The sequence below is a fragment of the Dipteris shenzhenensis genome, chromosome 25, assembly GCF_047967505.1.
Source record: "Dipteris shenzhenensis isolate YYH24624 ecotype China chromosome 25, Dip_SZ_1.0, whole genome shotgun sequence".
NCBI lineage: Eukaryota > Viridiplantae > Streptophyta > Polypodiopsida > Gleicheniales > Dipteridaceae > Dipteris > Dipteris shenzhenensis.
This window is the reverse complement of record NC_141620.1, coordinates 6,904,432-6,920,404: the sequence shown is the minus strand read 5'-3', so window position 1 is coordinate 6,920,404 and position 15,973 is coordinate 6,904,432. Positions and strand designations below refer to the sequence as shown.

Sequence of the window (15,973 nt, the reverse complement as noted above, 5' to 3'; positions counted from 1 at the left end):
GGGAAAAAAAATATTGCTCTCAACAAACTCACAACTAATGGAAATTCATATGAAATATTTGGATAATTACACAAAAAGTACCGTGGCAATCTGAAAACTTGATCTCTGAAAACTTTCACCGATAATGATATGCATCGGTAGAAATCAAGTGACATCTCCTCCATTTCCTTCGAGTCAAGAAACTGATGACTGCAATAGCAATCAACTCATTTATAAAAAATGACCAAACTTTGTGGATAAGCATGCGCAAAACATTTTCCCTCACACTGGAAAGACACCAAACAGATGTGGATAAAAAATGTGTTTCTATTGTGTGATAGTAAAACTGAAGTTTATATAACTCAAATTGAAGTTCCAGACTATCATAATTAAAATATTGTTTCTGCATTTTACTCTTGCAATCTGGAGATTGGAACATACTTACCCCTTTATGTGCAAGGCATGTATGTACAGGTCCATGTATGCAATTAGAAACATATGTGGCTAACTTCACATACATTGCAACCAGAGAAGTTACCAAATTCCTTATTGAGCACTCAGGAACTCTGGATAGCATTGTTCACACTTTTCAAAAGACAATTGGAATGGGAGGTTTTCACCTTCTCATCTCATCGTTTAGCCAGTTTTTAACTGGTAGACGAAAGTTCTTGATGCCTCCACGCCTTAGACATAAAAATCTTAGGATAAACTCCCTATCCCGCATCCTGCAAAACAGCTCTTTCAATACTCTGCCAAAATCTTTCCACATTCCATCTCCAAAGATGTCTTTATTGAGTACAATTTGCTTAACCAACAATGCTTTGTATATCTGTACAATCATGCTTGTGGAAGAAAATCGCATATATTGAAAGTCTAAAAGGTTACAACATTCCTAGTCATCGACAAATGGTACAATCTCAAAGTCTTTAACTCTAAACCATCAAGTACATCTTCTTTTCCTCTAGCAGAATCTCTTCCTTTTATTAAAAAATTGGTCAAGCAACATTAAACATTACATTTTTGGTAAGGTGAATTCATTCTAGATGTCATGACAAGGGAAATCACTAATCCGTGATTAGTAGACATTAAAAAATTATTATATATTATATGTATTTATGATGGACACCGACCGATTTGTTATGGCGGTGGATCATTTGAGTAGATAGGACTAGTCAAGCTGGAGCCGTTGCTTCAGACGGCACCAAATTTGGACATGTGATACTTATTTTATAAATAAAGATATGCACACACGTGTCTAGGTCCTAGGGACAATAGGAAGGGAAGGATGCATTAAGGTGCATTGAATGGTAGATGCATGGGTCATAGAATAAGGGTAGGTGTAAATGGGAAGATGGAACTTGAGTGATCTCAAGGGACATTAATGAAAGGGTATCACCCTTTCATGTGAATCTCAGTAGCATTTTCATTCACCTTCATTCATCCGCCATCTCTCACACACCTTGCATGTGAAATAGAAACAAGTACTCTCACGAGGGCGCTCTTCTCCATTGGAGGGCCAATTGGCATTCAAATTCTGCATGCATTGCACACAGTTGCATTCTTGAGAAGGCTGGTTCTTCACATTTGGTATTAGACCAGCGACTATCCACTACTGGGACGGAAAGGGAAGGAGAAGAAACGCACACGAGGGAGGGCAGAAGCGTGCGGGACAGCAGCCAACATAGCGTGCACAGAAGGAGCTGTACGAGAAGGTGATGCAAAGAGGTGACTAAACGGAAGGCGTAGCGGGAGAGTGCCGCAAAAAGGCACGTAAGCGGAGAGCCGGGCGGAAGGTAGAGCGTGTGAAACCCTCGCATGAAGAAAAGGAACCCCGCAGAACTCCACACGAAACAGGCCCTTGGCCGGAACCTGTGCAAAGGCAGGGGTCTTCTGAATACAAGAAAGCAGGGCTGCCTATGCGAAGGCCAAGGTTTGCTGAATGCAGGAAAACAAGGCTGCCAGACAGCGAAACAACAGGGCTGCTAGACATCGAGATTTCGAGAAAGGCTGGAATTTGGAACCCCTGAGGTAAGGGCTTTTTTTAGTCTTTGGACGGGGAACAGGGTGAACCGCCCGCCCCCGCCCCCCCCCCCCCCCCTTTGCCAAAACAACCTTAAAACCGTTAAACCGTGATGAAAAGAGACACCCCCCCCCCCCCCCCCGTTCTCCCCAACAGAAAGTTGGATTTGAACAAGATTTTAAGGAGGTGACCCACCCATCAAGTACCCCCTATAACGGTATCTAGAGCTCCAATCCACTCAAAACAAGTAGCCCAAACGGAGTGCACCAGTTTAAAGCAGAAATACAAGAAGAAAGCCTAAAAGAGAAGGAAGAAGAGGTCATTTGAAGTGGTTTTTCGACACAAGCAAAGCGGGAGTCGGATAAGTACCTTCAACTCTACAACACTTGACTTTTGCTGTAAAATAAACCCCTTTTTTGAAATTACATCAAGTCATTTTCTCTCTTGTATTACTAAAAGGAAAAAATAGAAGGAGAAGGGATATTTAATAATAATAATCTGATAGGATGAATAGGGCTGAAATAGAAGACTTGGAAAAAGAGATTGAAGGTCTATAGTTTCTATAGGCTGAGTAGTTCTCCATCGCAAAATCAACTATGGCCAAGGTCTACCTAGTTCAATAACACATTTGGGTGAGAGAACATCTTTTGAATAATGACCAGTTTGTTGAGAATATGTTTCAGCTTATTGAGCACGTTACTATAAAGAGATTTCAGCAGCTTCGTATTCAGAAGAGGATTCTGAGCATGAAGAAATATTGAAGAGGCACTGCAGTGGTAATTCTGCATTTTGAATATTCAACATCCAGAGGAACCAGAACTTGAAGATGGGATTTAAGTTCAGATTCAAAAGAGATCGTGTACTACCAAGAGAAGACTATGAGATTGAGATTTTCTCATGCTGTTTTTGGCAAGCATTTCTGGTTGTTTGGGACCTATCCTAAACGGCCGGACTTTGATTTGTTCTTTACCTGGGTTCGCTACTGGGCACTCTGGACTCTCTAGAAAGCTAGGAATCATAGAATCTTTGGTGATCCAGTCTTTTCTACTTTTGTTTTCTTCCGTCAATCTTTGCAGCAATCGCTCTTTAATTGTTTGCAAACTCACTGCATAGATCAGGATGTATATTTGTCCTACATGGACATTTTCGCTTGATGTACTATTTCAGCTTACCAGTTTTTTTCTGGATAACTCTCTTGTAATATAAAGCACTCAAAGTTTTCACTAAAAAGGTGTATGTTCTCCTATGGACTTACCTTGTTGCTCGTGGTCTTCTTTCGTGCCTCTGGAGGTATGTTCAAGCTCGTTTTCCCGGGATCTGTTTTGGCAGAAAATTCTGGCTGCTTGGCAAATATGCTGCTTCGTCTGACTTTGATCCATTTTTCTCCTGTTGTTGATATTGGGCACTATGGTCTTTGTATCATGCATGTAACATTCGACCGTACGATGCATAACGGGCGGGGCCCCTGCATAGAAATAAGGGCAAAAGCCCCGGTTTTAAGGGCCCCAAGGGGGTTGTTTTTGACAGACCAAGTCGGGTTGAGTCAGCTATTTGCCCCTCCCCTAGTCGGTTATTTTGGGCAGGTCTGGGCGCTATAAAAGGAGGGCCTCCAGCCCTCATTCATCATCTTCTGGAGCAGCAGATCTACAGCAGACAGGAGCAGCAGTTAGGGCTTCCTTGGGCCTATTCTCAGGAGGTGAAGGAGACCTAAGAGAACTACAGACTGAGCTAGTAAGTGTTGCCCACCTAGGCTGGTTTCCAGACAGCAAGCTGGAGAAGAACATTATGGACAGAAAGTCTACAGACGCTTGAGGCTAGAGATATTCGGCAAATAGTAGAAGTACCTTGTGGTAACATAAGAGGACCACACAATTGGTGGGACTCTGGATCTATCTCTTTTGTTGTGTCCATAGTTTCGGACGGAAATATATTGTTTTGGTAGCATCTATATTTGGCTAGTTCATTATCTATTGATGAGTTTGCACATTTATGTCATGCACATTAGGTAAAGAAGTTTGTGATTCCACTCCCCACACACTGTGTGAGCTCCTGGGCTAATCTATCAGTCTTCCGCTATGCATACCCTTTGTTGGTCGATTTCTAACATGGTATCAGAGCCCAAGTAGGAGGCTCACAGGTGTGGGAACCTGAAGGCACACACCTTGCTGAAGGACGACTGTGATTCAAAAAGCTCTTGGGAATCCAATTCCACCACTGGAGGACAGTGTCCTTGCGAGAGGGAGGTTGACTCAGGTTCAGTCAAGTGCGTAACGAGTTCTGGTCTACGGAAGGTTGAGTTTGTTCAACTTTGCTGTGTGGTTTAGCAGCAGAGATGTTCAACTCAGAAGCCTCTTCAGCCTCTTTGGCCCCTTCTCTCCCTTTCTCCTCCCCCAGATTTCTTTCTTTCAACTTCCCTAACTTTGGAGAGTCTCGGAAACTGGATGGGACACATTACCTGATCTCGAAGGTGAAGTTAAAAGAGTCTTTTTTTTTTAAAGAGGGGGTTGCATGTGCTTTTTCCTTTGTTGGATGTATGTCCCTTGTGCTTAAGAGTACCCCTATTGCTAGTGTATTAACTTGTCTCGGTTTTGTGAGCTTCCTTTTTTTCTTTGGGAGGGGGGGGGCGGGGGGGAGAGGGGGTTTCATGTTCTTTTTCCTTTGTTGGATTATGTCCCTTGTAGAGTCATTTAGTGGCTCGGAAGCTATGGAAACTGACAACGGCAGTGGAGGAGAAGCTGAAGGATATGGTGGGCAACAAGGGGAAGATACTCATACCAATAAATAGAGAGGAGCTCGAAGCTTGGGAAGATAGAGATGCCCACGCCCTGGCATTGATCATAGGGACTACGGCAGATTCTGTGCTTCCTCACATCCAAATGACCGACATGTCAATAGAGGTGTGGGCCATTCTGAAGGATCTGTACGAGATAGATAACACATCCCGAATCTTGCTTCTTCAGCATCAGCTCTACAACTTGGATATGGATGAAGGAGATTCGGTAAATGACCACTTGACCGGGATCAACTAGCATTGGTTGGTCAGAAGGTGGACTCGTGCCATTTGGCCTTGATGGTACTGAGGAGGCTACCTTGGAGTTTCAAAAGCTTCATTACGACAGTGACAGCAGGACAAAGAACCAAACCTCTGACTTTTGAGGAATTGGGTCCATTACTGCTCCAGAAAGAAGCTCTACAATAATGACAAAGATGACAAGGCGTTGCTGGTGTCACCACAATCTAAATATCCTAAGTCAAAGTATAGTTGATGTACCTACAAGAAAAGGGGGCCAAGATGCAAGAGATAGCCATTCGTGCAAAATTGGAGCAGCAGTTGCAGAATGAAATTGAGGAGCATTCAAAGAGTAAAAAAGAGTTGACAAGAGCAAGAAAGAAGAGAACCATGCTTGGAGACAGATTACGTAGCAGGAAGATTAAAAACATTGCAAATTTGAAGGCTGGGACTGGTGGATGCAAGCGAAGAATTCAGGAAGCAAGGTTAGATCGAAATTTATCATTTTGTATACTCAAAAAGGCTCTCAAATGACTATATCTATTTCGTCCATTATAATTAAATAATTTTCCATCTAGGTTAATTATGGTTAAAAGAGTTATTCTATTGGTCAAAGAATTGACAACACTCAAAGATACTTGACTTCGGTCAAGTAAGCCTGATTTCCGTCAGGAAGACTTGGTTTATACCAACAAGGTTAATTGCAGTCAACCAAGATGTGCCAACTTCAGTTGGAGACACTTGACTATAATTAAGGCGCCTCGACCCTTGGTCAAAGCCCCTTAATTATGATCAAGAGTGTTGACCCCGGTCAACTACAGAATAAATATATTTATACATTTGTTATGTATGAACATGTGTTCAGTGGGGACGCCCACCGTGACTAGGATTAGTCCACAGTTTATTATTTTGCATGCAAAGCGCTAACAATTAATGGCTGCCATGGTGGTGCGCTTCAATTAATTCTTAAAGGTATTATGAGAGACCAAAGCAATTTGGAGCGTAGCACGCATTTCGAAGGCCACCCGCATGACCAAGTGCTATGAAGATCCCATAAATTGCCCTCAGAGGCACGTGATAGGACTCAGTCTAGATTTTAGACAAGTGGCATGTTGCCATTTTGGAATGAGCTTGAAGCTCTTGTAAAATGAATTGACTTTTGAAATTTGTATGATCAGCTCCACGCTGAACTCTTGTAACAAATCCTCTCTTCATGAATAAAGCCTTCGGGGGGGTCCAACTCGACGATTTGTCCTGGGCCCAAGTGTGTTTGTAGAGAGAGGGAGGGAGAGGGAGAGAGTTTATTAATGTCCACTAGAGACCTAAAAAGGTCTATGGGACAAAAGAGACCTGCTTATACATCAATACAGAGAGAGAGAGAGAAAGCGTTTGCAGAAATTTTATCTACGAGATGTTAGCTGAGCATTGCATTGGTATTAGAGATATTGTTTCGTCTCTTTCCTTGGAGATGACGGTCTAAGAGTAGGCGTGGAGAAATTCATAAGGTAGCGCAAGCCTCTGTTTAGAGGATCAAGAGCGTGGAGCGTGAAGAGCGCAAGCGTTTGTGAATATGCAGAGCTTAGACCAACAATGTCGTTCACCAGTGAATAGGGGATATTGACAATCCAAGGAATTGTCTAAGTCAAGGAGAAGCGTGATGATTGTGCATAGCGCTAGAGCCTGCACATGAAAATTTGGTGTTAGGAGAGTACCATCGCGTGTCTCTACAAGCACCTCTAGGAAAGCCCCGACTACATCTGACAACACACGCAGCGTGTAAAAATGCAATTGGGCCTCGCTTAGGCCTTTGTGAGTCTTTGACGAGCCACGACGCCCGCGCCCTATACTAAGCTAAGAGTGGAGAAAAAAATTCCAACGCTGACAAAAAGCCCACGCGGGAGTCCACAATCCTCAAAATGAGAAACGTCGTACAGCGAATTTAGTGGCGCTAGGCTAAGCGTTAGCCATTCGGAAGGGGCTAGCAGAGAAACCACGCAAAGAACGTCGCCATCCGCTTCGCCATCTCCTACATTCATGATTTTGCACAAGGAAGCTGACGCGCCACACAGGTGCTGATGTGTCAAGTTCACGTGGCAGTGATGTGGCAAGTAGCTAGGACAGCAGTGACATGGTGGACACGTGGCACATAGATGACGTGGCATATGCCTGCTCAGGGCTGACGTGGCACTTGACACGTGGATGTTGACGTGGCCCCAAAAAAACGACACGTGGAGATAGCTAGAGCTTGCTGACGTGGCACAGGTGACCTAGTGCTGACCTGGTAACTAACCCTGGTACAGTAAATCTTGGTTAGTTGACCCGTGGTTAGTGTGACCCTGGTCAAGTTAACTGCAGTTAGTTGACAATGGTTAGAGATCTGGTCAGAGGACAGCCTAACCAGACTGTCTAAGTAACTAGACTAGACTGGTCCAGTCAACCAGTTTGGTTCAGTTAGTGGTCAAGTTACACACTAACTACTCTGTCGATCTAACCAGACCAGAAACCAGCTAGTTTGGTTAGTGTAAGCAGCCGGTTACCCATCCAATTACTGTCCAAAAAAACAAAAAAAAAGACAGTTGCAGAGATTGTTTCTGCCAACAGTTTTCACCCACTTGAGAGAGTATTTACTGTCAGAAAAAGCAGAAATCAGAGAAAATCAGGTCATGCAAAAAAAGTGCAAAAAGTCGATTGGAGGAGCTCCCGCCTGCTGCTGCCCACCATCGCCCGTCGCCATCACACAGCCCTTGGCAGCACCCTGCACCTTGGCCGCACCCTGCTCCCTTGGCAGCGCCTTGCTGCCTTGGCCGCGCAGGGTCCCTTGGCAGCGCCCTCAGGTCACCCACCCCTTCAGCTCGCGTTGCGCCCCCCTTCAACCTGCTGCCACGCCTGGTTGCTGCAGGTCGTTCCTGGTGGTCGTGCCCCCCCTTCAGCCCGCTCGCGTTGTGCCCCCCCCCCCTACAGCCCGACTGGCTGCTGCTGGTCGCACCCTGCTGGTCCTGCTGGCTGCTGCTGGTCGTGCCCCTTCAGGCTACCATCTAGGCCGCCCTTTAGGCCGACAGTAGCTGTTGTCTTCCCCTCCCTTGCGCTTCAGGCTGGGCTGCTTCAGGGCCCTCTCCGGGGCTGTTCTGCTCGTGTTCCAGGGAGATGAGTTCCTGGGCTGCTCCCAGACATTGGCGGAGCTTTCTGCTTCAGCATTGAGCGGCCTGTTTTCATTTCACACAGGCTGAAGTTCGGGGCTTTCTTTAACCAGGGGTTTTTTGGGATTCTAGAGGTTGGTTGCGAGTTCTTGGTGGGTATTTTCAGCAGAGGTAGCTCCTCCCCTCATGACAGCGCAAGCTGAGACAATGGAGGACACTAATGCCACTCCCGTCGCCGAACCTGAGGAGATTGAAGTCACAATTTCTTTTCCTCCTGACATTGTGCAGATGATTGAGGCAGCAGAGGAGGGTTTTCGTTTGACGCACATCATTGGCTTTCTACCCGGTAGAGATCAACAGTTACGTGATTGGGTGTACACCAGCATGGCCTCATTGGGTGTCTCAGTTACAGTTTTCCGATTGCTTGGCAGAGGGTACTTTTCTTTTCGCCTTCAGCCTGCAGAGCAGGCTCAAAGAGTACTTATGAGCTCACCGATTCAGTTTCAGAGCAGAGTCATCCATTTGTGGCCTTGGCGGAAGCACTTCAGTACTACTTCCCCGGGACCGCGTCAGGTCTCTTTTTGCATGCTTTTCCCTGGACTTCCTGATGAGGTCAGCTCTTGTCGCAGAGCTGTGGAGCATATGGCTAGCGTGGCAGGTACAGTCATCCCATCAAGTGCTAGACTTTCCTATGCTCAGTCACTTGCTGGTACAGGTGTTACAAGGGTCAGACTCACTTCAGAGTTCCCCCCTCCTCGACCTTTGCCTACTTTGATTTCGTACTCCACGGGAGATGGGGTACAGATGCAGCAGAGAGTTTTGTACGAGGGGATTTCTGATCAGTGTCTTTTCTGTCAAAAGAGAGGTCACTTTATTAGGGATTGCACTAGTCGTCGGCCTCGATCAGAGACTCCGGATCCTTCTCATCCTTTGAGTGACCCAGAGCCTTCAGTTCAGCCTCCAGGGGTGTCTGAGCCTGCTTCGACTCATTCAGTAGAACGAGAGGAACCTCCTCTAGGGGAGCCTCCAGTGAACTCGGAGGAGACGGAGACAGAGAGAGAACCAGCAGTACGAGCAGCCCTAGGTACGAGCTCACAGATGGCAGAGAGTTGAGACACATGTGCAGGAGACCCCGGAAAGGGGAGATGTAGAGGACCATCCACCGGCAGGCCTTGACACTGTGCAGGAGACGGTAGCTCAGGGAGTCGAGACACATGTGCAGGAGACCCCGGAAAGGGGAGATGCAGAGGACCATCCGCAGGCAGGTGCAGGAGACGTTAGCTCAGGGAGTCGAGACAATGTGCAAGAGACCCCAGAAAGGGGAGATGCGGAGGATCATCCACAGGCAGGTCTTCACACTGTGCAGGAGACAGTAGCTCAGGATTTCATGACTCTAGCCACTACTACCCCGGAGGTTCAGATATTGGTTACGGAGACAGTTATTCAGCAGGAGACTGCTCAGGCTGCAGTTACTGTGATGGATGCCTCTCCCCAGCAGTCCATTGAGAGAGTGGTTTTTTACGACACAGGTCAGAGTCAGAGCCCGTCCCAGGATCTCATGCACCTGTACGAGCTTCCCTCGAGACCCCTTTCACAGCCCCATCGCACAGTACCTTTGTTGCTATGCGGAGCGTCCTTTTAGACACCCCTCCCAGCACAGTACCTTCCTTTGTTGCTATGCGGAGCGTCCTTTTAGACGCCCCGCCCAGGAGTGCCGGTTGGTTTGACTTTTAGCTCCTCAGTTCGCGCCAGAGTAATATTCCCTTGGATGGAGCCATTTTACATGAGTTGGGGCAAATTTGGAGTTTGATCAGAGACCGACTTTGGATTGCGCCGTCAGAGAGACAGTTTTGTGCCGTTGACACTGGCACACTCTCACTTCCATCCGATGTCTAGGTTGTCCATCATTTCTTGGAATGTGAGAGGACTGAACGGCCGCAGATTTATCTCAGATGCAGATGAGATTGGGAGTTCCTAGATTGCAGTTGCTTAGGGACTCCCTTCGGTTTATTTCCTCAGGGTCCACAGCTCAGAGAGTCCCTTCCTCAGGCAGACACCTGGATTGTTGGAGGAGATTTCAACATGGTTGAATTCTCTGAAGACAAGTCGGGTCAGACAAGTCGGATCAGGGTCAGACACTCCTGTGGATCAGGGCTGGTTGTCAGAGGACACTCCTGTGGATCAGGGCTGGTTGATGTCGGTAGAAAGGGCTTTGGCTAGAGTCAGCATGGCCTGCCAATTGAGGGCAAAAGAGGAGATGGAAAAGCTCAGAATCAGAGATCGGAACGCAAGAGCGGAGGTATCCAGACTTCAGAGATTGATTCAGAGTTTTCCTCATTCTCTTTTCATCAGAGGGCAGCTTTCGGAGGGGCAAGAGAGACTAGAGGAGATTCAGGGCAGGAGGGCCCAGTTCAGGTTTTACTCCCAGCAATCTTTCTGGATTCAAAAAGGGGATAGATGCTCTAGAGAGTTCTTCAGGGCAGTGGGTCAGAGATACTCTTCAGACAGTCTACGTAGACTTGTGGATGAGGCCGGGTCTCTTCAGACGGACCCTCACCGTCTTGTTGAGATCACTTCTGATTTCTATTCCACTCTTTACACCGCCGATCCAGTCACTGAGGAGATGATCAGAGCCATAGAGGAGATTTGGAGCCATGTTCCCCTGATGGTCTCAGACAGGATGAGTCATGTTTTGGATAGCCCACTATCACTCCCGAAGGTCATGGACGCATTACATGAGCTGCCCAGAGACAGATGCCCGGGGGAGGACGGTCTATCGACACTTCTTTTTAGAGCTCTTTGGAATACGATTGGGCCTCATCTACTCTCTGCCTTTTCAAAGGCTCTCGATACAGGATCTTTGGGCGAGACATTATGCACAGGTATGATTTGTCTCATCCCGAAAGGGGGAGACAAGACAGTCCTACGTAATTGGAGACCCATTACACTTCTAGGGACAGCCTACAAGATCATAGCGAAGACCTTGGCTCTTCGCCTAAAGCCTATGCTGCCAGACATCATCAGAGCTACTCAGACAGGATTTGTCCACGATCAGAGTATCTTGGATAACATCTTTATTTTTTGGGAGGCCACTCACTGGGCGAAGGAGAGTCAGCAAGAGATTGCAGTTCTTCTTCTCGATTTTGAGAAGGCTTATGATAGGGTGGACTAGGGTTTCTTGTAGGGCACTATGAGGAGGCTAGGCTTCAGTGATAGATGGATTTCTTGGGTCTCCTCACTTTACTCCCACTCTTCTAGCAGGATGGTGGTCTGTGGAGGCAGAGGACCGGCTTTTCAGCTATCCAGATCGGTACGACAGGGATGCCCGCTTGCACCTTACCTTTCCTTTTTCGTAGCGGAGGCTATGGGATACTTTATGCACGCTACCAATCATGGCACTTTGGGCCTCCATCTGCCTATCCGGCAGGAGCAGGAGCTTCTCGACACTGAGTTTGCTGACGACACGGCACTGACAGTTAGGAGATGCATATAGTCTCGCTACTGCTGCGGATTCAATTGACAAGTTCTGCCTAGCCTCAAGGGGACTTGTCAATTGGAACAAATCAAAAGGCATTTGGACTGGGGCTCAGCAGGATACCCCAGCATGGGGAGGAGACAGAGGCTTTGTATGGATTCCCAGAGGCACCTCCACGAGATATCTAGGCTTCCAGGTTGGCATTGAGGTGTCCCCGACGCAACAGTTTGCCCCAATTCTTGAGAGCATCCGGAGAAAGCTAGCCTACTGGAGTACGGCTAGACTTTCTTTGGCCAGAAGAGCACTGGTACTCAACCAGGTTCTACTAGCGACTATGTGGTACGTTGCATCATGTTGGTGCTTTCATGCTGATTCGATTCGTCAAGTGAGGAGATTTCTCCGAAACTTTCAATGGAGTGGTGGCGACGGCTCTGAGGACACTAGGGCCAGGGTTTCATGGGATACTAGCACTTTACCCTCCTCGCAGGGAGGACTTGGGGTTCTTGATCCTGAGATGCAGAGCAGAGCCCTTTTAGTCAAACTTCTTGTTAGAGGTTTGACTCCAGGAGATCAGCCGTGGAAACAGTTCCTACTGCATGGGATTCACCAGTGCACCCCTAGAGCAGCAGGCCAGTGGGCAGGTAGAGCCAGTTGGATCTTCCTGACGGACCAGCATTCTCAGCCTCCCTCACCACTTGTGAAAAGGCTTATTCAGATATGGGATCATTTTCGACAGCACCTCATCAGAGCAGTTCCCTCCTCCAGAGAGGAAATTGCCCGTCAGCCACTTTATCATAACCCCCTGGTTCGGTATCAGGGATCTTCCCCTGGTACAGAACTTAGGACTCCCTTGGCCAGATGGCATGCTCAGGGGGTTGTGACAGTTGGAGATTGGTTCAGGGGAGGTGTGGAGATGTCAGAGGAGGAGATCAGAGTTAGACACAGACCCAGCCTATGTTCATCCCATCTCTACTTGGTTAGGTTGTTTTAGTGAGGCTGGGCTATGCATTGGAGTTCGTTTAGGACCGGCACCGTTTACTTATTTTAAGACGGACTCCTCTCACAGATTGTATCCCACTCAGCCCCTGGATCGACAGGAGCTCCTTTGGCAAAGAGTCAGGGTCATTGGTTGCCTGGGTAAGGAATGGGCCACAGATCCTTCCAGGTTGACCATTGCAGAGGATCCTAGATGGAGACTTTGGATTTTTCAGGGTCGACCTCTCGCGGAGCTCGACTAGGACCCAGGTGAGTGGACGTGGCCTGCTCCGGTGGCAAGCGTTCGTCCTCTTCCCTTTTTCCAGTACTCGACGGGGGCAAGTTACAGGCTTCAGCAGAGAGACTCTCATCACCTACCATCTGCCTCACAGCATTGGCACGCACAGGGACTTACTGCAGAGCTCTTACTGAGATACTGGACTCACTTTTGGGGCATCAGTAGAGCCAGAAAAGTCTCCTACTTTCTTTGGCTCACTATACATAGGGGTATACCTGTGGGTACTTGGCTTAAGCAGATGGGTAGACCCTCCTTGTGTATGCGTTGTCAACTTGCAGAGGAATCTAGTAAGCATTGTTTATGGAGCTGCCCCAGCTCTAGAGTGATATGGATAGGTATCTTCAGGTTGTTCTCATATGTTACATCCGAGTCCTTTCTGATGACATGGGGCGCTGCCCTTTGGGGGAGAGGATCTGGAGCCTTTGCTCTCTTTGAGTCAGAGCCAGGAGACCACGGTTTCTTCATGCAACGTCGCCAGAGACGGGGTCCCACAGATGTCAGCATCATGGAGCCGCAGGATTTACTTTTGGTACCTGTACCATCTCAGGATTCCATGCCTACTTCACCTGCAGGGTCAGCCTGGGAGGTGATTTCCAGCATTACTCTATAGCGGATATGGTGTTCGCGATGTTCTTTTGTCCTTGGGGACCATTTATGCACGGAGGTTGACACTCTCGCTTCCATGTGGGCGGAGATTATCTTCACTCTCAGGAGTCAGTGGGAGCGGTGTATAGGCACCTCTTTGGCAGCTCGTCGGAGACTTTTATCCTTCATGAGGACATGGGACTGCTCATTATTTTTTCATTTGACCCCTTTTGGGATGTCGAGGCATTTTAGACCACCACCATGGCTTTTTTGCCACATTGTTGAGGCTAGGGATAGAGTACTTTCTCTCCCACCTCTTGTATGATTTGTTTTCAATGGAATATATCAATTTTCTCTTAAAAAAAAGAAATCAGAGAAAATTGGAGATTTGCTAAAAAAGAATATGCATGCCTTTGAGCAGTGGAAAGAGGGAAAAACATGTGCTTTTTGAAGTCATTTGCAGCAGCCAGAAAAGGGGCACACATCTTTGAGTTTATGCCTTGAGTTGACAGCCCGTTACTGGCATAAGTTGTGAATGCAAAACACCTCTTGTTGAGGTAATTTTCTCTTTGAAAAGCCTGCGTCCATCAATTGCATACACACTGTGTGTGAGAAACTTGGCCCATCAAAGTGGTGGAGAAAGCGGCTGCGTCTCCTTTGGCATCATAAAGTCCCTCTTCGGCAACAGCTTTTCCTTTGGCGAGTCCTACCCATCTGGGCAGTTACTCGCGCATAGACATACTTGTGATTTCCTCGCTCTCATTTGTCAAGGGCTTCGAGCGAGATTTCCTAGTGTTACTTTTGGCAGGTTCTTTTGGTTATTTGGTTTTCATCCCGATAGACAGGGTTTTGATTTATTTTTTGTATGGGTGCGCTACTGGGCACTTTGGACTCTATGGATGGACAGAAATCATAGAGTCTTTGGTGATCCTACTTTTCCATCTTTCGTTTTTTTCAAAAGATCTCTGCCGCAATCGTTTAATGATTGCTTTCAGACTCATTTGATTGATCATGATGTATACATGAGTTATACTGAGATTTTCCGTTGAGTAGTAGTTACTCCGTTTTTAAAGTACCCATGAATGTAATTATTTCACAGCAATAAAATATTTTCTCACAAAAAAAAAAAAAAGTGTGTGAGAAACTTGCAGATCTCAGACAAGTTGTAGGAGAATGGCTCAATCACCTATCCAATGGGATTCACAAGACAGGGATGCACATCCAAGAGAGAGAGTGTGCAGCAAACTCAGCAAGAATTTGAGCAGATGGTACGCATTCGTATGCAGAAGATGGAAAAACTCAAAAGGGATCCAAGAGCTCAACATCTGTTTCGAGCAGAAACTATGCCTGATCTAGCTTATGATGTGCCAATGCCAGAGGCACACTCTCGTGTACAGCCCAAGAGAGAGGGATCTCATAGGGGATGGTCTCATAGCAAGAAGAGATCGAGGCATCATCACCGGTCTCCAAGCCTTTCAGCGTCTACCTCAAGCTCAACTTCTGTATCTTCTTCTTCATCAAATAAACCATCCAGGAAAAGAAGGAAACACAAAAAGTCTAGGAATAGCAAGTCTTTCAAGACCAAGGAATTCAAAGATGGAGGTGAATCTGTCAAGTTTATGACCTATAATGGACAATATGGTCATACAGACAAAGCACTCCAATTCATTAGGCAGTTTGATGCTGCATTCGGTACATAAAACTTTTTAGAATCCTCCGAGTTGAGAATGGTCAGTTTGCACTTGACAGCAACAGCTAATGCATGGTGGACTACACAGACCATACCAGCAATTCATGCCTAAACAGTTCAGAGATCATTTCCTTCAAGATTGGGACAGTTTACATATGGATGCAGGGGATACAGTGGACGTGTACAATCAAAAGTTTTGGGATTTTGCAGGTTGCACCCTTCAAAAAGATCTCCAAAAGAACCCAAATGAGAAAGTACAGAGCAGGTCTCAGTTCAAAAATTCAAGCAGTGGTGAATGCTTTGAGGGAAAAGAACATTCAAGACATTATGCATTCAGCTTCAATAGCTAGTCTCGTGCAAATACAAGATCCAGCCACAGTGCCATCCTTGCATGTAGGAGGTACTGAAAGGAAGAAACCTGATTTTTCAAAATCAGAAAAGAAAGAGTATCCCAAGGTTGAGAAAGGGTTTCAGCCTCAGAAGCCGAGGGGTACTCAGCTTTCAAAGACATATAAAGGCAAATCCCATTCACTCCTGAACAGATAGCTGAATTCTGCAAAGATGGGAAATGCTTTAGATGTGGGAAAGAGGGGCATATGGCTGCCCAGTGCCCTGAGAAGCCTTCGGGTTCTAAGGAGCAGAAAAAGCCACAAGTACCACCGAGACCAATGGTGGGAGCAGTCCCAAATGTTTTGGGTGGTACCTCAGACCCAAAGGAAAAAGAGCTTTTGCTATCAAGGGTAAAGGTAAGAGATCAACAAGCATTAATCCTATTTGATACAGGGTCTACAGACAATTTCATAT

At 46.6% G+C, this 15,973-nt stretch overlaps 1 protein-coding gene across 2 annotated transcripts in view; it reads right to left on the bottom strand.

Moving 5' to 3' along the window:
- Positions 1–15,973, bottom strand: part of LOC147885385 (uncharacterized) — a 183,182-nt gene that overhangs the window by 55,674 nt on the left and 111,535 nt on the right. For both annotated transcript variants that reach the window (XM_087396618.1, XM_087396619.1), the window contains exons 11-12: positions 600–704; positions 82–189 (exon numbers count right to left, since the gene is read on the bottom strand). In XM_087396618.1, coding sequence (XP_087252744.1) covers positions 82–189; positions 600–704 — 213 coding nt within the window. The remainder of the gene's footprint in view (positions 1–81; positions 190–599; positions 705–15,973) is intronic.